The sequence below is a fragment of the Perca flavescens genome, chromosome 11, assembly GCF_004354835.1.
Source record: "Perca flavescens isolate YP-PL-M2 chromosome 11, PFLA_1.0, whole genome shotgun sequence".
NCBI lineage: Eukaryota > Metazoa > Chordata > Actinopteri > Perciformes > Percidae > Perca > Perca flavescens.
Genome location: NC_041341.1, coordinates 34,842,874 through 34,864,960, shown reverse-complemented (window position 1 = coordinate 34,864,960; position 22,087 = coordinate 34,842,874). Strand labels below are relative to the sequence as shown.

Sequence of the window (22,087 nt, the reverse complement as noted above, 5' to 3'; positions counted from 1 at the left end):
GGTCCGTGTGCTGGGCGCGTGGTTCAAAAGAGTTGTACTTAGTGTCTTCATTAATCAGAGGTGTGTTTTGGGCGTAACATGCAATCAACCAATCGGAGATCATCTCCCATTCCCTTTAAAAGGCAGGCGCGTTTGGACCTTGGAGCATTGCTGTTATGGAGTATTTTCTGCTTAATATTTTTATTTGTAATCTTCTGCATGTGTGTGTAACAAGCATAGTGTACGTGCACTGTGCATAAGCCTAGGCACACTTTACTAATGCTCTGTTAAAATAACAATGAAATGCTGCGTTATTGACTTTAGACCAGGTTATTGTTGGTCAATGGCGCGATCATTTCCTGCTACCTCAAGATAGCAATACTCCCAGAATGCACCTGAACACACCTCCCTGTAAGACCAGCCATGGGCCAAAGATGGCTGCAGGTGCATTTGCTATTTAAACGATTGTGGGCGCTGGACGGGAAACTGACAACTGGGTCGGTCTAAACTAGCAAAGACACTTGCGTCGGGCGCCGCGCTGCGCCGGGTGCAGGATAGGGCCCTGTGACTTCATTTTTGTTTTCTGTCTTTGTGTTCTGGAAAATCTGCACATATTCATCCCAACTGCATTTCTCACAAATCTTTCTTTTAGGTATACCTACCATAACACTGAGTCTGTTCATGTAACAACTGAGAAATCACTCACAGTGCATCCCTCCACCAAGACTGCACAATCTTCTGTTTTTTTATTATTATATTCATTTAAATTAAATTAGGCAGAGTTACACCTTTCTTCTCTGAAATCTCGCTACGGGTTTTTTATCCTGCTACCTAACAGACAAACAAACAGAACTGAAACTCAAAACCTCCTCGGTGAAGGTTATGAAACAAATCTTGCATGTAGACAGAGAGACATTTAACAGCCTCATTGATCAGAGTAAGTTGTTAAGATGTCCCCTTTGTGTGTCCGTGCAGCGGCATCATCGGGGAGCGCCTGCCCATTCGCCTGTACCTGACGGTCGGCATGCTGACCAGCGGCCTGTTCACCTGCCTGTTTGGACTAGGCTACGTCTACAACATCCACAACCTGGGGTTCTATATATTTGTCCAGGTGAGACACATCACAATGCATTAGTAAACCATGAAACACCCTGACAATGAATGCGATGCTTGCACTAGTCAAAGCACTGTCATGGAAATGGAGCCTGCAGACGCACACACGGTAAACATATCACGCAGACATGCACAGATACACTTGCTAGAAGGGAAATCCTCTTCAGCTCTCTGCTTGAGACATAGGTTAATGTGGATAATAATAATAAGAAGGATAAGAATAATTAATAATAATAACTTTCTATAGAACCTTTCAAAAAAAATGCAGAGTGCTTTTACAGACAAAAGCAGGATACTCGGAGGACAATATAACAACACTATATAACAACACAATTATATATAAAATACAAATAAAAGAGTGAAAGCAATACAAAGACAACATCACATTAAAGCATGTCTATAAAAAATGTATTATAAGAAGTGACTTAAACAAAGTCAGTGATTCCGCAAGCGTGTCTCCTCTGGCAGGTGGAGCCCTGACGGCAAAGACTGGGCCACCTTTAGATTTAAGCCTTGACTTTGAAACTGCCAGAAGGGCCCCGCCAGAGGATCTGAGGCTGGCAACTGGCTCATGTGGGGTCAACAACTCCGCTATATAGCTTGGAGCCAGACCCAGGCGTGCTTTCAAAGTGATCAGTAAAAACTGAAATGAATTCTAAATCGAACAGGGAGCCAATGGAGAGAAGCCAGGATTGGGGTGATGTGACGTCGTTGGTTAAAGCCAGCGAGAAGCCGAGCTGCTGCATTCTTAACTAGTTAGTTGGAGGTGAGAGAGTGACTTTTGGTTGATGCCAGAAAGGAGGGAGTTACAGTAATCAAGTCCAGAGAAGATACACATGTTAATGGCTTTTTCTAGATCAGAGTGATGAAGCATAGGCTTAATCCTGGAGCTGGTTCTAATCTGAAGAAAGCCGGACTGGACATCTTTATTGAACTGTGGTTCAGATGTAAGGTCTGAATCAAATACTACTCCCACATTTCTGGAAGTGGGCTTCACATTGGCAGACAAGGGACCAAGGCTACTCTCAAATGACACTGATGGGGTTTGGGGGACTGAACAGTGTGATTTCTGATTTTTGAGTTATTGAGCTGAATAAAGTCATTAAACAGTTGAAATCACTGAGACAATATAAAACAGCAGCTGGGCTTTCTGGGTCATCAGGTCTGAGGCAAAGGTATGTTTGTGTCACACTGGAGGATTTGATCAAAGGGAGCATGTAGACAGAAAATCAAATTGGACTTAGCTAGCTTTTGTGTCATTGCCGAAGTTGGTAGAATAAAATATCTTGCACAAGGTGGATCTGGTATGCATCGCTACATTTAGAAGATGAACGAATAAGCCATTCTGCCACTCCAAACACCGATGGATGTTCACACACAAAGACACGCACACATGTACACACACATAATCACAGGTTTATATACCCATGCATTTACACACACACACACACACACATTATATGTGTAGCTGTGTTTCTAATATCCCACTGTAAAATGAATACTGTGCTCATTGTCCTGTTGTGATTTCAGGTGGCCAACGGCTTGGTCCAAACCACTGGCTGGCCCAGTGTGGTGACCTGCATCAGCAACTGGTTTGGAAAGGGAAGGTGAGGTCTAATCATTCCTAGACTGGCTTTAACAGCGGAAAACATAAAATATATATTCCAATTTGGCTTCTGTTTTAAATGACATTTCAGGAACAGTTTTTGGTTCTGGATGATTTACGGCGCTGGTTCTCAAACTGTGGTAGCAGTACCACTGATGGTACTGTACGTGAGCTGCCTCTAGTGGTACGCGGATGGAATCTCTGATTATATGTATATTTTTTAAATTAAAATAAATACATTTAAAAACAATACTATAGAAATACTACAACATTAATAATAATACTATAAAGATATGATATGATATTAAGATATAATACTTAAGATATGATCAGTTAAAAGTAATTTAAGTGTAATCTTTTTATTTTCAATATCAGCTTGCTACATAGTTATGCTCATGGACGGTGTGCACATACATCAGGGGTTTCCCTTCCATTATAAGTCTTAGGTGCAGCACCCAAGCGGTTTTTGTCAGCACCTAAGCTGAATGAATGTGAAATGCGGCAAAAAACTTTGAAAAAAAGCATCAAACTAACTAAAAGGCTGGACTTCTTTAGCAGGCTTTGTCTTTAAGCTTTTTGAGTGTTTTTATTTTTACTTGATCTAGCTTTTCTAAAGTTTTAGACATAGGTATGGTGAAAATAATGGTCCAAAATGATGCCGAATTGCATATTTCTTTCATTGAAAAACATCACATTTTCTTGAGAAAGGACCCTTAACCACCTTTTGCCAAATATGTGCACCTAAGTCTTTGATGAACCCAGGGAAAACGCTATACGTCATAATTAGTTACGAGATGTGATGGCAAGATAGTGAGCAGAGGTCAAATGAATGGTTCAAAAACACTGCAATCGTGGCTCCAAACAGGAACTATTAAAAAAGAGAAGTGTGGATGAGGAGGAGAATATTTCGAACAGCCCGGTTGAAACTATAGTGGACGAGCACAAGTGCTAGTCACTACTGAAGCAGCGGTGGTGAAGTCTCCATAGCACCTGCTAGCAGCAAATGATGCCAAACAATAAGGAGATAAGACCTGAGTGATCTCAAATTTGGATTCAGTTGGAGCGGGACAAAGGAACGTGGCTGTCAACTATAAATATTGTATTTAGGAATAACCCTGCCTCCTGTGTGGGGCTGCACAATTAATCGCAATTTTATCGAAATTGCAATATGAACTAGTGCAATATCCAAATCGCAGGGGGGGGGGCACAATATTTTTTAAAGGCAAAATATGTGTCAAACTATTTTAAAATGAAGTATTGTGGTGCTGCAGAGCCGTCCTGGCCTACACATCCTATCCTACAGACTGAAGAGAAAATCTTTGTTTGGTACAGATCCTCGCAAAAAATCACACTTCAATCTTTTTTTATATATATTTTTCAATGAAAATGAGAATAATGATACAAATGATCATTCGCAATATCAGTCAAAATAATCGCAATGAGATATTGTCCTCATATCGTGCAGCCCTACTCCTGTGTGAACTGTCCGTAGTTGAATAGCGTAGACCTATCTACTCTATTTTAACGCGGGCCATGATGGTGGAACTTGGAGAGCCTAATATTTTCTCAAGTGGTACGTGGTGTAAAAAGTTTGAGAAACACAGATATACGGGACAGTGTATTGGTAGGTTTATTATTATTTGTATGTTAAAACTCAATATGAATTACAATAATATGTATAAAGTACATTATGTAGTGCAATATAATGTCTGCTACAGTCTACAGATCTGCTCTGTAAATCAAGTCATGAAAAAGTATGATGTCACTGCTCTATCATTGGCTGACAGTGACACTGACTAACACAGCTTGCGACAGACACAAAAAAGAACGACAGACTTTGAACCACAGCCTACATTAGCTTTCTACCCATTGCCTTCTTATCTGCAGACTTGACTTGCTGAACAGGATATCAAATAAACATTCACCAGGAAAACCTGCACTGCTGCTGCTGCATCTGTCGGCTCAATAGTTAGTGAGTTAGTTAGCTGTAACACATTTAACAGCTTAAAAACATACCTGATGCCAACATAATTCAGTTAAGATGCCAAATTGTGTAGTCCTTTTATTTGAATACCACTGCTAACCATTTACTATTTCTACTAAGCTATTTCCAGGAACAGAAGCGTTCATTCCTAAAGTTCCATCAGTTCACTTCACATGTACTGAACTGGGAATGATAGAGAGGAGTAGCGTGGCCCCTGGCGCAAAGATGACATGCACAATTGAGCAAGCATTCTCACTTTTCATTAAAATGTGATTTTTATATTTTTATATATTATTTCTTCCTTCCTTATAAATTGTGGAATGCTCAGCCACCCTAATTTAGGAAACATGTTTTGATTTGTTCTCTCCAGTTATTAAAAAAAGTGTTCCCACTCATTTCAGCAAACAGGGAGAACGTACAGCATTTCAGTTAGTGGAGGTGTGATGCAAGCTCATTTCAGCTGCAGCCTTTAGCTGGATTTTAACACAAAAACAGTATGCGTTTGCGAGGAATGAAATGACTCAATTTAGCGCACAGGGATCTTCCTGTGGCCAGCAAAGGAGGAGATTGAGAGTGAAGTTGCTGATGTGTCTGTCTTCCTGTCAGGCGTGGACTCGTCATGGGGCTGTGGAACTCTCACACCTCAGTTGGAAACATCCTGGGCTCTCTGATCGCCGGCTACTGGGTCTCCTCCAACTGGGGCATGTCCTTCATCGTACCGGGGATCATCATCGCAGTCATGGGCGTCGTCTGCTTCTTCTTCCTTATTGAGCGTGAGTGCAGCCTCCTCATTGGCTTGATGGCAATATGTTATTATTTTGGTCACAGGCTTGATTTGTTTCTCATTGTGTATGAGGGATTTAGCTTATTGTGCAGTTAATACACATATTAACACATATTAACAGGCTTAACTTTTCTCTTCCTTTTAATAACACAAGTTTCCATCTACAGTGCTAATTCCCACACTAATTGTTTGTACAAAAGCCTAAAGAAGAAAGGAAAACCTGTAACTAGCTGTGAGAGTAGTTGTTTTCTTTCTGTTTGCTGGCTCTCTGAAGCAGGACTTCACAGCTGTGAATCTGAGGAGCATCATTCACTTCATGGCTTATTTTCCCCTCTCCAGATCCAAATGACCTGAAAAGCATGTATGCTCAAAGTTCTTCTCCAGGCAAGAGTGTGAGTACACAGAGTATTTCTTTTTTTTTTTTTAGTAAATGGAAACACAATTGCCACAATTTAAATGTGCCACTGTGTAATCTGTACCAGCATTCACTAGTGCCAAAATAGTGTGTTGGTGTGTCTCAATTCAGGATTCATTCATTGCTAGGTTTTTGTGAAATTAAATTGAGATTATACGTTATACAGATTGGTGGCAAACGAAAGGAGAAACCTTAAAGGAACACGCCGACTTATTGGGAATTTAGCTTATTCACCGTAACCCCCAGAGTTAGACAAGTCCATACATACCCTTCTCATCTCCGTGCGTGCTGTAAAGCAGCAGACCAGCACAGAACATGCAGGTGAATGGTTCCAGTAATCCTACGGCTCCGAATAAGTGACAAAATAACGCCATCATGTTCCTATTTACATGTTGTGATTTGTAGATTCACAGTGTGTACAAAAAACAACATAACATGAGACACAGCCATCTTCTAACCATAAACAAACTGGGAACTATATTCTCAGGCGGAAGAATATAGTACTTGGGCAGAATGATTTGCTTTGCAGCAAGCCTGTCTGAAAATATTGTCACTTTTGTCACAATTCGGAGCAGTAGGATTACTGGAACCATTCACCTGCATGTTCTGTGATGGTCTGCTGCTGCTGGGGCCATCAGACAGCCTTACAGCACGCACAGAGATGAGAAGGGTATGTTTGGACTTGTCTAACTCTGGGGGTTACGGTGAATAAGCTAAATTCCCAATAAGTCGGCGTGTTCCTTTAATAAATGAGTGGTGAAACCTAACGGATGCAGTTGCTTCTATACAGGGCACGCGGGCTGAAAATGATGTGAATCATATGATAAACCCTTCTACAGTTAGCAGAGCTGAACCCAGCTGAACAGCTAAGGGACGTTGGGGAACGATGTGTTGAGGCTATATTGTTGCATCAAACATTTACATCTAGTGGGACATGAATTTAGTCCCAATTATTTCAATAAAGTTCAACACCATGAAAGGACAGATAACAGTGAGCCATTTTGAAAGCGTGTTAATCCACTCTGATCAGCTGTGCCCATTATAACAAGTAGATACAATAACTCTATTATCAGTTTACACTGAAATTCATTTTGCGTTGCCGAGCAGCTCTGCTAAAAAAAAGAAAGAAAAGTACACAGAGTTAAACAATTACACTATTAGTACAAAAGATGAAAACACATCAACAGCCATGACCAAAAAAAACTGTTTCATGATCCAGATCTTAACTGGGAGTAGAATGATTTTGGTTTAGCAACGGGATAGCCTGATGTAAAGAGTTGTAGAGTTTTTTGTCACTAAACGAAGAGACTTTAAATGGCCTTTTAGAAAGCACAATTGGTATTCATAGTTTAAAGCATGGAGTCAGAAGAGATGCTGTTAGCAAGCCTGAGCATGCTCTTCTGATGTGTCAGTGCACAGAGAGGAGAGACTATGTTTCGAGGTGTGAGCATCGGTTTAGTACAACAGGTTTTAATTTGACTGCTAAGTGGTTTCGGAGAGCCAATACCTGAATAGAGTCCCAGTTTGTAGGGACTTCACTAAGAAGTGTCAGCCACTGCCAGAAGGTGATCCTCCATTGTTGTTACAGTGCCTGTTGCTGTGTAGCTGTTGCCATGATGAATTTTGCTGAACCAAGCGACATCACATATATGCAATTGTCTTGTGTGTGTATTGTTACAATGAGTGATACACTTTCAGATGACATGCACATAAATCATGCTCTGTGTAAAAGGGCCTCTCCTGTAGACAGCACTCTGCAGAGCCATCTACCAAACACATGAGAATGGTGTTCATCCTTCCAGTAGAGAATTAACGACATGTCTCTTGTTTTAGTCCAGGCAGAGGAAGTCAGTGGATCTGGTTAATGTTCTAGAATATCAGGAAACTTCTCAAATGGGTCACTTTATAAGACTACAGATTCTCTCATACATTAATGATGCTGTTTTAACATCTGGGGCCTCATTTATAAAACTGTGTGGCGAATTTGCATCAGTAGTGGAGTACAGATGATCACAGGACGTGCATACGCACAGAAATATCCAGATTTATAAAACCGTGCGCACGCACGTCCTACGGCGGTTTCCCTTTTATAAATCACAATCGACTCTAAATGTGGCGCAGCTTTAGCGGCTTCGTGTTGTGGCCATAGCTGCCCTGAAATAGTCAGTGAAGTTGTGAAGTTGTAGTTCTTGTTAGAGAGGTGGAAAAGAGGAAAAACAATTTGGACGGCACAGTGTGGGCATTTCTTAAAGTGCTCATATTATGCTTTTTTGGCTTTTTCCCTTTGTTATATATCATTGTTATATATCTTTTTTGGTGCACATTACAGGTTTACAAAGTGAAAAAGCCCAAAGTCCCCCCCAAAGGGACTTCCCATCTCCACCAGAAAACACTGTTCACCAACTGCTCCAAACAGCTCTATTGTAGTCCAGCCTTTACTTCAGAGACCAACGTGGTCACTTTGGAACACACGTTATAATGCTCACCTAGCTGCTAGCATGGCACACCCTCATACTCTGCTTTTGACTGGCTAGTAGTCCTTACCTAGGTACTGTCAGGGCACGCTCTCATACTCTGCTTCTGACTGGCTAGTAGTCCTTACCTAGGTACTGTAAGGGCACGCCCTCATACTCTGCTTCTGACTGGCTAGTAGTCCTTACCTAGCTACTGAGCATGTGCAACTCCCAACAAAGATGGAACAGAAGTGAGATGTCTCACTCTGTAGGTAAAACAGAGAGCTCAACACACAGGGTGAAAAGAGGAGCTGCAGCAATGTGTAGTACAACAAAAATATGGTGTTTTTAGAAAATTAAACCATGTAAACCTATTCTGGTATAACCTCTAAATACAATTATGAACCTGAAAATGAACATAATATGGGCACTTTAAGCCAAAAAAAGCTGTAGAGTGACAACATGTTGCAGACGCAGTTAATGCCACAGCCTCATGAGGTCGGACCGTGGGCCCAAATTAAAAAGAAATGGTCTGATATTAAAGTTGATAGAAAACAACGCCTTCCGCTAAACCGAGAAAGTGTTTTTGCCACGGGACACCAGAGCTGACCCCTCTTGAAGTGGGACAGGCTCGGCGTGGTTTCTCCGAGTGCTCCTCTCTGTAACGCTGGGCCCAAAACAGCTCAGAGACCCAACAGGACAGCTCGAGGAAGTCAGAACCGGCTCATAAGCCACTCGTCCTCGTTTGCCAGCAAGTCTTCTTGCTGTCTGTCTCCATTTTTTTCCCATCTTCCAACATTGCAAAGCCAGCCATTGTGCGTCATTATGCAAGGCATTCCTTTTTATACCCATCAATTTGATTGTATCTGAAAAGTTAAAGGTGTCAGAATCAATCTTCTGCGCAAGGAGCATGTCATTAGTAAAACTTCAATTCTATTGCACCTTTCACAATGGTTAAAACATGCTTCAGGCTTAAAACACACATTTGAAACAAAATAAAACAATCTACAGCCATAAAAACACATTTTCCCGTCAAGTTTGCTTTTTATAAATCCCAATTCTTGCGTAGAGAGCTGATAAATCATAGTAACAGCAGATGGCACCGGTGAAGGTGAATGAAATCTGATCCCTTATATCAAGATGTCACATTTAGGACAAGTTTCACCTAAAAAGAGATCTGCTGCCAGATTTCCCTAGGTGTTTTTTGACTTCTTAGTTCTTTACAACGAGAATCTAATTAACCTATTTGAAAGCCAAGAGACATCTTAAAACGCAATAATGAAATTGGACTTCCATATAATTTTATTATGAAGATGGATTGAACAAATACACATTTGCTGGTTTAATAAAGTGACCTCGGCAGCTCGGAGATGTGGGTGGCTCACATGCAGAGACAAGCACGGAGCACTCAACGTGGAGTATTACAACAGTCACTATAGCTACAGTCTCTCAAGCAGCAGCTGTCTGAAGTGGCGGCTGTAGCCACACACACACACACACACACACACACACACACACACACACACACACACACACACACACACACACACACACACACACACACACACACACACACACACACAAACACACACACTATGCGATAAAACAACCTTTAAAAAGCTGAAAGCTCCAGCTGATAATAATACACTTTATACTGTAGACGCGGCATTGTAAGATTACAGGAATGTCTAAGTAATATCCTACATATTTGTAAATTCTGGTACATTTTATGAACTGAAAAGGTTATTACCGGGTCTGTTTCAGAAACACTGACGTATCACCAACAGCATGATAATAACATCCAAACACAAGATTCCCTTTCAGTGGTTCCTGTGACATGAGAAATACTTTCAAAGTACTAATGGTTAAAAAATACACAGAGATACCCAAAGGATTGTAGCCCCACCGAGAGGAGAGGAAAGGTCCCATCACACCACTGCTCCAACCTGCGTGGAACAAATACACCATCTCTCCGCAGTGCCATCTGCCGTGTCATGTTGTAAATTCAGATGGATTTTGATTGGCTGTCAGTGTTTCTATCGTTCATAAAATCACTGTAAAAAGTGATCCCAACGATATCATTCACCACCGTCGTTGTTGTTACGGTTGTTGTGTGGACTTCACCATCTACTTAAGTTAAAAAGATTTGAAAAACTAAATTACATTTATAGATATAGTTATCATTATTGTTATTGTTCTTGGTGTGGATGGCCCTTTATCCTTTTAATGCCTGAAAAATGAAGTGGAACGTGTGTGAATAACAATGTGATGTGTTCTCTTTTCAAGCAGGTTCAAACCAAGAGTTGGACCGGTGAGAATGGACACACAGAGATGTATATGCAATACAAAGACAACAGAACTCAGGTGTGTGTGTTTGTCACTGTGTGTATGTTCATGCAGTGTGTATTTGACATGCATTGCTACAGTCTTTATCAGGACTGTGAGGCTTTAATCCGATTTGATGGACGGTGACCAAACAACCCCACAACCATCATCACATTCTGATTTAAATGTTGCGAAACCCTGATTGGTGCGCAGCAGTATGGGACATCACCTTTTTCCAACTGAGCCCCGCCTACTTCAAACCAGAGAGAAAGCCACAAATGCGGATAAATCTGCCATGTGAACTAACTAAAACAGTAAAATATAATGTTCATTTATTGAGAAAACATAGTTTCAACAACTAGAATGGAAAACATCACCCCAAAAACACTTTTTTTCAGTGTTCTTAAACATGACCAGTTCAAAGAGCTAAATTATTATTTTTTTAGATAATTTTTTTGGGGCTTTTTTCCCCTTTATATTGAAAGTGGATAGACATGAAAGGGGGATAGAGATGGGGGATGACACGCAGCAAAGGGCAGCAGGTCGGATTCGAACCCTGCGCCGCTGCAGGACTCTGCCTACGTGGGGAGCACGCTCGGACTGGGTGAGCTAGAGGCCGCCCCACGCTGACAATTATTAATCATCCATGGAAAAGAGAAAGCACCTGTAGTTTCAACTGCAAAAAAAGAATCCATTAACCCATTTAGGCCTAAAACGCCTGCTAAAAAAGGCCTTTTTATGCCTAAGTACTGTTCTGTAAACCCCCTCCCAAAACCTAAGGGTTTCCAGAAATATTTGTAAAAAGCCTACTAAAATCTTAATTTCTCAGGCTCTATAGCAGATAAAAACATGGAATAAAAAGCATTTGAGAGCTTAATTCTTTGGCTTTCAACTTGACTGACTTTCTTGGCCATAATCTTCAACTGCATTTAAAAAAATCTATAAACAACAAAAATGACGTAGATGCGTGTTCAGGTCTTAAAGGTAAACACACACAAATGCGTGTTCAGGTCTTAAAGGTAAACACACACAGATGTGTGATGAGGTTTGAATGGGTTAATAGTCCAGTAATGAGTACACTGTAGTAAGTAGCATTTTAACATTTAACACAACAACATAGCATTTAAGTGTCATTGTAATCCATTCAGGAGTACTACTGTTACGAGGATAGGGTTCAAAACAGGAAGGTCAGTTCCTGCAGTGCTTCCGGGTGTTTCATGGTCAGATTTCGCGGGATGCTGGATAAACAATAAAAAAATATCATTCGTAGGCTGAATCCAAATGTCCATCCTCTCGACTTGTGGGCTGAGCCCTCGGGGCACGTCACTATGGTGGACTCTAGGGCTGCACGATATGAGGAAAATGTCTAATTGCGATTATTTTGACTGATATTGGAGGGAATGATCGTTTTTGTATCTTTATTCTCATTTTCAGTGAAAATTAACATTGAAAGAAATGAAAATGATTATAGTGTGATTTTTGCGAGGATCTGTACCACACAAAGATTTTTTCTTTAGTCTGTAGGATACGATGTGTAGGCCGGGACGGCTCTGCAGCACCACAATACTTTATATTGCACTAGTCCATATTGCGATTTCGATACAATTGCGATCAATTGTGCAGCCTTAGTGGACTCTCTGTAAGCTGCAGGATGAGTGCTTATGTTCTTTTGCAGTCTTGATGAATATTATATTTTTGGAATTAAACAGCCCTCGGTACTCCTGCGGTCACGCCAGTCAAGTCTACGAGTGTGCAAGTTCAGGGAAGTCAGGGCATTTGGGTTCAGCCTCAGGGGTTCTTGAACCTTTTTGGAATGATAGTTGGGTTGGGTTTACCACAGGCAATTGTTATTTCCACTTCGGTTTTATATGTCAGGTCTAAACGGCAAACCCTACCCATCTATTACACCAAATGAGTTTACCCACCTAGATAAATGCTTGCATTGATATTATTTGACCCAAATGTGCTTGTGTGTAACATTCTTTTTGCCCCGGGATAATCAGGGTGTTTTAATTGGTTGCCTACTTGGATAAAGTAATCTTTGATTACTCTTCAAATCACAGTTTGGCTACGTTATCTCTTTCATTTATTGTCACACATTCAGTGCATTTACATGCACTTTCAAACCCAATTACGGGGTGACCTCTAGCTCACCCAGTAAAGTGTGCGCCCCATGTTGGCCGAGTTCTTAGCAGCGGCTGTGGGTTCGAGTCTGGCCCGCGGCCCTTTGCTGCATGTCGTCCCCCCTTTCCCTTCCCTTTCCTGTCTTCAAACTGTCCTGTCAATAAAGGCCATAAATGCCCCAAAAAAATAATCTTTAAAAAAAACATGAAATGATTATATTCAGGTGAAGATGACACCTTACCCCAGCTAAAATCTGAGTTCTCATACCCTGGTAAACAGACCTTAAGGACTCCTATTATAGTATATAGCAGGGGTTTTCAAATTGAGTGAATGTGAGCCTCCCTTTAGAGTAGGTGAGCCCCCCCTTCCCCAAAATCCCGTCTGCCTGCCCTAACCCACACACTTGCCTGTGCAGTAAATGCCATCTCTTGTGTGTTCCAGGCAATGATGAGTTTCAATAACTGATAAAATGTAAATATTTTTTACTATTGTATTTGAAGACATTTTATTTCTGTTGACTTGGGACAAGGAAACGATGCATTTTAAAGCCAATACACGCACGCACAATTACCGATCTCAACAGAGCTGCATACAGTTATACAGTTATTTTGCGTGTGGCTCTTTGGCGCCCCCCCAGGGGAGGCGCGCCTCACCTATTGAAAACCCCTGGTATATAGTATATTATACAGTATAGTAAGACCATATCCCAGGTTACTGCTGTGCATGTCAACGCACTGAATGTGTGATAATTCAAGTTATCTAAGTTTGTGCATAAACTCAACTGATGAGACTGTCTTGGTTAAAAATGAATGCAACATTACAACAGTTCCACCGGTAGCCCCTGATCTTTGCCCTTGCTCGTCCCTCTCTCTTCCTCTCCTTTCTCCTTCAGAGTTACGACACGGAGCTGCTGTTGCCCAGGGACAGTGTGTGTGTCCCCGCGCAGCCTGTCGTGGTGGTGAAGAGGGAGTCCGAGCCGTCTGCCATCAGCTTCATGGGAGCGCTGCGCATACCCGTCAGTTCCACGTACACTCACAGATGTCTTACTTAAATCTTACTTAGAACCATGGAAGTGTTTAGCTGAGGTCCATGCTAATGTAGAGTCATCCTGATTATTACAGGCCACAGTTTCCCCTGCTCACTTATCACAAAGTCAGTAAACAAGATCTAATCTCTTGACATCAGACACGTGCCATTACTTTAATCCTGCAAAAACAGATTTGTGGCCACTTTGGGGCAGCGGAAACCAGTTGAACATTAACATATCACCTTTTTAAGTTTTAAGTTATGTCAAACAGTTGCTTATTTACACATCCAGCAGTTACAGAGCAACATCAACATTCATTTGGAGTTGGGTTTCTGACCACTTGATGAATGTAAGTCCAGTAGTTACTTTCTTTTAGCTCTCTACCAACTCTTGAGGGAGATATCTGGCTATGTTCACCAGCTGGTCCCTTCATTTATTTTGTCTGCTGTTTGATAAGGCCGTGCCCTACAGTCTATGAAGAGATTCTCTGCTATTTTGAATGTCAGAAAGTCTCTAAAATGCCTCGTGGTAACATATTCTGACAGTGTGTGTCTCCCTGTATCAGACTGGGATTATTATAGGAAGATTAGTATAGGAAGAGAGCCACACCGGTCAGTCACAGAAAATCTACTGAACAAGCTTGTGTTAAAGTGTGGGCTGTTTGTCTCTGCAGGGAGTGATCGAGTTCTCTCTGTGTCTGCTGTTTGCCAAGCTGGTCAGCTACACCTTCCTCTTCTGGCTGCCGCTCTACATCACCAAAGCAGGTGAGCACCAAACACAACTGCAACCATTGGTCTTGATTTGTGTCCATTTCTCCACAGAATTCTCACTAACAAAACTAAACAAAATAATGTCAAAAATGATTGTTCCATTGAATCCTTCAGGTTCAACACCTTATGTTAGTATACTGTGATGTTCTGTGTCAATTGTTAATTGACATGTTATGATGTTAAAAATATAACATATATATATATATATATATATATATATATATATATATATATATATATATATAAAAATATACACACACATATATATATATATATATATATATATATATATATATATATATATATATATATATATATATATATATATATATATATATATATATATATATAAAAAAAACATGTTCACTGTGACTTATTTTGGTATCTTTGGACACTTTGAGATCCCCTCCATTAAAAAAAACCAGAACGTTCCATGTGTTTCAACAATCAGCCAGTCAAGGATGGTGTGGAGGACCACAGCTGATCTCTATAAACAGATTCTGCATATGAATGCAGAGATACTAGATTTTGGTCGAATGTCCCGCTGAATTAATGCGGCACAAGCGCCGTTTACGCCTACCTCGACGACATGGTTGATACAAACAATACACCACTGCTATCTTAAACAGATGAATATCTGTGCAGAATCAGTGCATCTGTTTATGAGTTGCAGCCAGGCTGTACATTATCAACTATGCTGCCAGGGCAGCTGCTGGTCTCCTTTTTTTTCTCTGTGGCCTAGTTGTCTCGTCAATGATTAATGACACAATAAACCTTAATTGCTCGGACAGATCCAGACTTAGTTTAAGAGCTATACTCCGCCCTCTATCGACATACAGTTTCTTGTGATCCCGTTTGGAGATTGTTTGATTGCACAGCCCTCCAGTGATTTTAGAAGGCAGAACAAGATGTGCATTTCTCTCTATCTGTTTAACCTTGTGCTGCTGCTGTAGTCTTAGTGTTAATCAAAGTGCGTTCAGATCCGTCTTGTGCCGTGTTTAAAGTGATACAGATCTGCTACAGGCCTGACCTGTAAGGTTGCTAACTGCCTCAGGTGCTCATTCAGACACAACACCATCATGTTAATACCCATCAGGTTAATAACGGCAAGGGTTCTATGTCTGAAAGAGGCTAAAGACTCGAGGCTAGTGTGGAGACTGACGCTGATGATCAGGCCTTTGGCTGGGCACTTTTACACTGCATTGTAACCGTAATGTCACATTGTTGTTGTGCTGTGATACAGTGTGTAGGCTGAGCAGCCCACTCCGTTTTATTACCACCACTGTTGTGTCAAACAAAAGACTGTGTGTGTGTGTGTGTGTGTGTGTGTGTGTGTGTGTGTGTGTGTGTGTGTGTGTGTGTGTGTGTGTGTGTGTGTGTGTGTGTGTGTGTGTGTGTGTGTGTGTGTGTGTGTGTGTGTGTGTGTGTGTGTGTGTGTGTGTCTCTGTCTATCAGCTCACCTCGATGCCAAGAAGGCTGGAGATCTCTCCACCCTGTTTGATGTGGGAGGAATAGTGGGTAGGTGCCTTTGCTCACATCATCCTCTTATCTGGCTCTTATCTTGTGTGTGTGACTTTTTCTTCCCAAATTCACTTACCGACAGTAGCCTACTTACTTTGTTTTGTGCATTATGATTGTTATAAAACTATTACATGCTATTTTCCTGGCTCATTGCTTTCTAGCTGTTATTGTATTTCTAATTAAATATTCTGTGTGTGTGTGTGTGTGTGTGTGTGTGTGTGTGTGTGTGTGTGTGTGTGTGTGTGTGTGTGTGTGTGTGTGTGTGTGTGTGTGTGTGTGTGTGTGTGTGTGTGTGTGTGTGTGTGTGTGTGTGTGTGTGTGATGCATGCACCCATAGGGGGGATCTTGGCAGGAGTGATCTCTGATAAACTGGCGAAGAGAGCCACCACCTGTGCAGTCATGTTGCTGCTAGCTGCTCCTACAGTAAGTGTCCAGTGCACTGCTACACTCACCCAGAATCTAACATCAAGTATTAGTGACTTCTAACAATGTTAGATTAGGAAGTTCAGACCCATATTTCTTCTTTGGGAAGAATCTCTATCCATGTGGCTAGAAGCATGTTAGAGCATAGAAGTGACTAATAAATGAATTCACTTTAAGCAGGAGCCTGCGGCAGGTGTTTGGAGCTGACAGTTCCACTGCTTCACCAGGCCTCACCCCGATTTTCTTCTGTGCTACGTTTCGGTTTTGTTCGATCCTCCCGACTCGCAGATTTTATTGCCTCTACAAGTACTTTACAGAACAACCCCGTGTTTATTAAGCTAGTATCTACTAGAGCTGTAATCGGGCCTTAAGAGTTCGGCCCGACAAGGCCCGAGCCCGACAAGTACATTTTGATTGACAGCTTTTTAAAACCCCGAACCCATTTACAGCCCGACATTATTCAAATGTGCGCACGCACGCAGCTGTTGCCTTTTGTCAAGAATAATTTATAATTTTTTTTAACATAATTCATTCATGTAGGCTATAGGCCACTTGAAAGTTGGAACAAAGAAATAAAATAAGTCCTCCAGAGGCTAGCCTCCGTTATTTTCGCTCTAATGGAAACGCATCACCTGACCGCTCATGTAACGCGCAACCCGGAGCGCGAGCCCGGCCCGAGCCCGTGTCCACATATAAAAAGATTGGTTATGTCGTATTATGTTTTTCCACCTCCAAGATGACTCTATTGTCGTCCGTGGGGTTTTGGAGGAGACGTATACGATATTGAGCGGTGTCTTTTGGTAACTGGATGCTCTCGCTGTTTCACTTCCTCCCCGGCTGTCCTAACGGCCCGCGCCTCACGTGAAGATAGACCTGGCGCGTATCTTTGGTGGAGTGGAGAGCCGCTTCACGCACGCTCCTGCCACGTGTCGCAGCGCGGCTGGTGAATTATCAAGCATTGACTTGAATGGCCGTGATTGCTCGCGGGGGTCGCAAATAGGGGTCTGTGTGCATCTGGCTCCCCGTGCTGTGTAGCAAACATATTTTACTAAAGCCAAATGGGTGTTTTTGTTGACAGTGGAGCAATAGACAGATTCTTTTGTTTATGATATACATGAAAATGAGGCATATTTGAATGCCATTTTTAGCCGTTTCTGATAACTGTAAGGTACAGCACAGTGTTGACAAATTACATCCAGATATGCTTTTTTCACTTGACCTTAATTTAACTTCCAGGCTGCTGCTAACGTGTTCAGACTTGTGAATTATGAATAGCGAGTGAAAATGTGTTTTGACCGCCATGCTTTCTCTTGATCCTGCAGCTGTATGGCTTCTCCATGATCAGCGAGTTTGGTTTGGGGCCAACCATCGGTAAGTACCAGCTCTCACTCCTCCGCCTAATCAGAGCTTGTGCTGAATAATCACATGGTTAATTCATTAGTTGATTGACCGAATATTATTCGGTGGAAGATTTGAGAAGCAATACATTGTTGCTTATGAAAACTACCAAACAAGGGTTTTCAAGTATCCAGATTTATCATTAGCAGAGGCAGGGATATATAGACCAGAAGGGCAAATTTGCACCCTGCGTACTGGCAATGTGTCTGCATGTGTAATGCTGTACTTGAAACAATGGAACAACTCAAGCAGCGCCTGCTGTCTGGTGCACGCAGAGGTGGTGGTGGATATGTGGTGCTCAACATAAAACAAGACGTTTCCTATTAAAACTGATGAACTTGGTATCTAGTAATTACATAAGAAAAATAAGTCATAATAATGTGAAAAATATCTTTTTAGAATTTCTTTTGTCATGGTGGCAGCAATACGCTGCTGTACTGAACATGGTGGACAGTCGGTACTGTACGTTATAATTACGCACCTAGATAAATGTACGTATAATTATTGCACTTCAGAATGCTCTCAAGAGCCAACGGAGGAGCAAAAAAGGGCGTTGCTGAAATAGAAGAATAAGACCCATTTATCTAGTGACTCGTTTCCACAGTGAAGTGTAGCAGTGACCTTTAACAGATGGTGATTACATCAATGTTCAGAGAGGAATAAAGGCCAGTCAGACATGGTTAACCCTACATCTGCTCCATTGTTAATGTTTTCAAAAAGGAAGAGCCCGCACTCTGCTCTTGCTCAGCATCACAATTTATTGTTGATAATAACGTTTCAGCCCATCTGGACCTTTTGTCAAGAGTGTTTTATTACTTATTTTGTCACTCTCAATCTAAGGTCTGGAGGGCCCGAAACGTTATTATCAACAATAAATTGTGATGCTAAGAAAGAGCAGAGAGCGGGATCTTCTGTTATCAAGTCTGATGTGGTATGTTCCACGGTACCTGCATCTAAGAATTATTGGAAGTGCAAATTTTGAAGAAGAAAAAAATCGTACATTTCTGGAAAAGCGCTAAATGGCACTTAGACATATTACTTCAGATAAATTAGTCGTCTGATAGTGTTCATCTTAAAATTTATTATGTACTACAAAACCAATAACTAAGTACTCAAACAGGCTGCTCTTAACAAACAGAAGACCTGCTGTGAGCATTTAAAGTTAAAAGAAATGACATTAGTAGCTTTAAAAGTCCAAAGTTTCAGGTTTAGCACTTTGATAAAGTCCATTATTTGGGAAAAGACATATTTACCGACAGATATTTCAATTTCTTTCTGTATCATATTTGCTACGCCTCACTACGTCAAACTGATAAAGCATTACTGTCCTCTTTCTAGACAACAAGGGGCTGCTATGTGTAAAGCTGCAGAGCAAAAGTGTTCTCTTATTCATTTTAACGGAGAGTGCCATGGAGAACAGTTTGTGCGTGTTAAGACTTGGTCTCAGAGTCTCCAGTGTCCTCAGTCAGCCACGAGTGACCAGCAGATGGCTTTATTGCAGCGCACAGAATTTGGAAAATGCATGCTCACAGTCAGAATCAGGAAAGATTTTATAGCCACAATAAGTACACTTATGTGGAATTTGCCTTGGTGAAAGGTGCATACATAAACAAACATATTAAACATTAAAATAAACAAATACAGGAAAAAAAAAAAAATTATTTTATATATATATATATATATATATATATATATACATACATACATACATACATACATACATACATACATACATACATACATACATACATACATACATACATACATACAAACAAAGTAACTGTTGCATAAGAAAAAAGGCTGAATGGGTTGAGTGCAAAATTGCAAAGAATATAGAATATAAGAATATAAGCGAGAGGGATTGGCTACAATCTTTCCTGCATGATGACGCTGAAAATGATGATGCTGAAAATGATGAAATCATGCGATTCATGACATGATGGATTCAGCATGACTATAATCAAGATTTCACACTGAATGGGATTCCTCTAAATGTTTACATTGACCACAGCTATACTCATTATAAAAAGTTATTATACTATTACACTTTTTTCCACAAGCTGTGAGATACAGGATTTCGGATCAATCAATAAAAATAAAATATACATATAGTTTATAAAATAAAAAAGCAGAATGACTAAAGCTTAGCATGAGGCCTGCGATGGGCTGATGCTTGAGGGAGGGAATTGTAATGCCCAGATGTGGGTTTTTGCTCTGCAGTGTATTAAGGAATCTGTCTTTTTGTTGTTTATCAGTGTTTTTTGCAGGCACTGGTTATGGTTAGGGTTAGGGTTAGGGTTAGGGTTAGGTGCCTTGAAGGCTGCGGTCACAGCGCTGCCTGGAAGGAGCCGTTGGGGGCAAAAAACACCATCGAGCCTTTTTGTTTTGGAGCCATATGGTGTAAATGAACACAGAAATGCTACCACTTGGGCACAAGATCCCTCTGTGTGTGTCCAGCTGCTGATCACGCATCCAGATAAATGAGCTCACATGATCTGGCTACGTTTATCAGGGCAGCTCGCCAGCACTGATTGGTTGATCATCAGCGGCTCATTCAGTACAGACACTGTGGAGCGACTGATGGCTTCTCAATTCATTCACACTGAGCTCAGGATGCTCACAGCTGTGGCTCATTATGCTCACAATATGCTGAAGGCAATTTGTAAATGTCAGTATGTGATACAGTGCGTGAGGACGAGGTGCAGCTGATGAGCAGCTCTGACAGTATAATTAATATCATAACACACATTGACATCAGGGGTAGCATGCCTGCTAGATGTACTGCCCACAGGGTCTGCTCCAAACTGAAGTAGAGTCAACGTTCTCTAAAATGTTCTCAGCATGACAGGAGTCTGTGCTGTGGGTGGCTGTAGAATCTCTGTAACTGAAACCAAAGCTGTGTTCGAAACCGTCCCCTCACTTTTCCCTATATAGTGTTTAATAAATAGTGGGCTATGTAGGGAACGACCAAACGAGATTTTGGACACTACACTGAAAACATTGTTGCGTCAGGAGATGCGCCGCCCAGCATCATGTAAACCGACCAAAACAAAAATACTTGTAATACGTCCCTGAAACAGACCGAGCACCCAGGAGGACAGTAAAATGTTGTATATTATATATGTAGCATGTTACATTTCCAATATTTTTAAACGAAATCCCGCTCCATTTTTCCTTTTCAGTTTTCGGGGGTGCTTCTTCTTCCCTATTCTCTGCTGGGAAAATGCGTCTGTGTTACATTGTGGTATATGGGAGTAAAATGTAGAGCACATCATATGTACACTCAAATTAGCTGCGCATTGTGGGTATGGATTATATACTGAATGAAATTATCTGCGGAGAATTCCAACGCCACCACAAAATGGAGAACACACTATAGCCTATAGTGAACTATCCTAGGGAACGGTTTCCAACAGCTCAAGATAGACCTCAAGCCAGTCTGTGTTTCCCAGGCATGCTGTTGGTGTGTGGATGCCTAGTCAATGGACCGTACTCCCTCATCACAACTGCAGTGTCTGCTGATTTGGTAAGCGTGTTTAACTCTTATTCCAGTGTGCTGAGTTCATACATGATTATCAACTCAGTCTGCACAGGTCCCCTTCTCATTCATTCTCTCTTCTGACCTTTGACCCTAGGGGACCCACAAGAGCCTGAAAGGCAACGCCAGAGCCTTGTCTACTGTCACTGCCATCATCGATGGCACAGGCTCTGTAGGTCAGTATCACTGATTAACAGACATTTAGGTTACTGAAACACACACACAACATGGAAAACAGCATCACAACTGTATGTACGCAAATACGGATATATCATGCAAACCTACCAAAGGACAAAAATAAAAAGTAATTAACGGATAAGGCTGGCGAAAACAACAATGTGTTAGTTCTTCTCTCAATACTTTTCACTTCCACACTCGGTAATTTCCGAGTCTACTATATTTTTTTGAAAATGTTACTCAACCAGGAGGACTATTTTCAGCGGAGGATTAATCCACATTTGGCACTCTTTTGAATATTTAAAGCAGCAGAAGTGGATGTAAAATTGAGTGAAAATAAAGAGCAGTCTGTGTTCATGGTAATGAGGGAACACGTCAGTCATTGATGGTTTTAAAACAACAACAGGACTCTATAGCACAGAGGAATTTGGGAATTAAATTTGAAATATG

At 41.2% G+C, this 22,087-nt stretch overlaps 1 protein-coding gene across 5 annotated transcripts in view; it reads left to right on the top strand.

Annotated features, from left to right (window-relative positions):
* The window catches only part of slc37a1 (solute carrier family 37 member 1), a 33,384-nt gene that overhangs the window by 6,787 nt on the left and 4,510 nt on the right, over window positions 1-22,087 (top strand). For 4 of the 5 annotated variants that reach the window (XM_028592053.1, XM_028592052.1, XM_028592054.1 and 1 more), the window contains exons 6-17: window positions 955-1,090; window positions 2,623-2,699; window positions 5,289-5,455; window positions 5,806-5,858; window positions 10,621-10,698; window positions 13,676-13,798; window positions 14,484-14,574; window positions 16,036-16,098; window positions 16,439-16,524; window positions 17,847-17,895; window positions 21,375-21,448; window positions 21,558-21,636. In XM_028592053.1, coding sequence (XP_028447854.1) covers window positions 955-1,090; window positions 2,623-2,699; window positions 5,289-5,455; window positions 5,806-5,858; window positions 10,621-10,698; window positions 13,676-13,798; window positions 14,484-14,574; window positions 16,036-16,098; window positions 16,439-16,524; window positions 17,847-17,895; window positions 21,375-21,448; window positions 21,558-21,636 — 1,076 coding nt within the window. The remainder of the gene's footprint in view (window positions 1-954; window positions 1,091-2,622; window positions 2,700-5,288; window positions 5,456-5,805; window positions 5,859-10,620; window positions 10,699-13,675; window positions 13,799-14,483; window positions 14,575-16,035; window positions 16,099-16,438; window positions 16,525-17,846; window positions 17,896-21,374; window positions 21,449-21,557; window positions 21,637-22,087) is intronic. The other variant, XM_028592057.1, reaches the window with a different exon arrangement.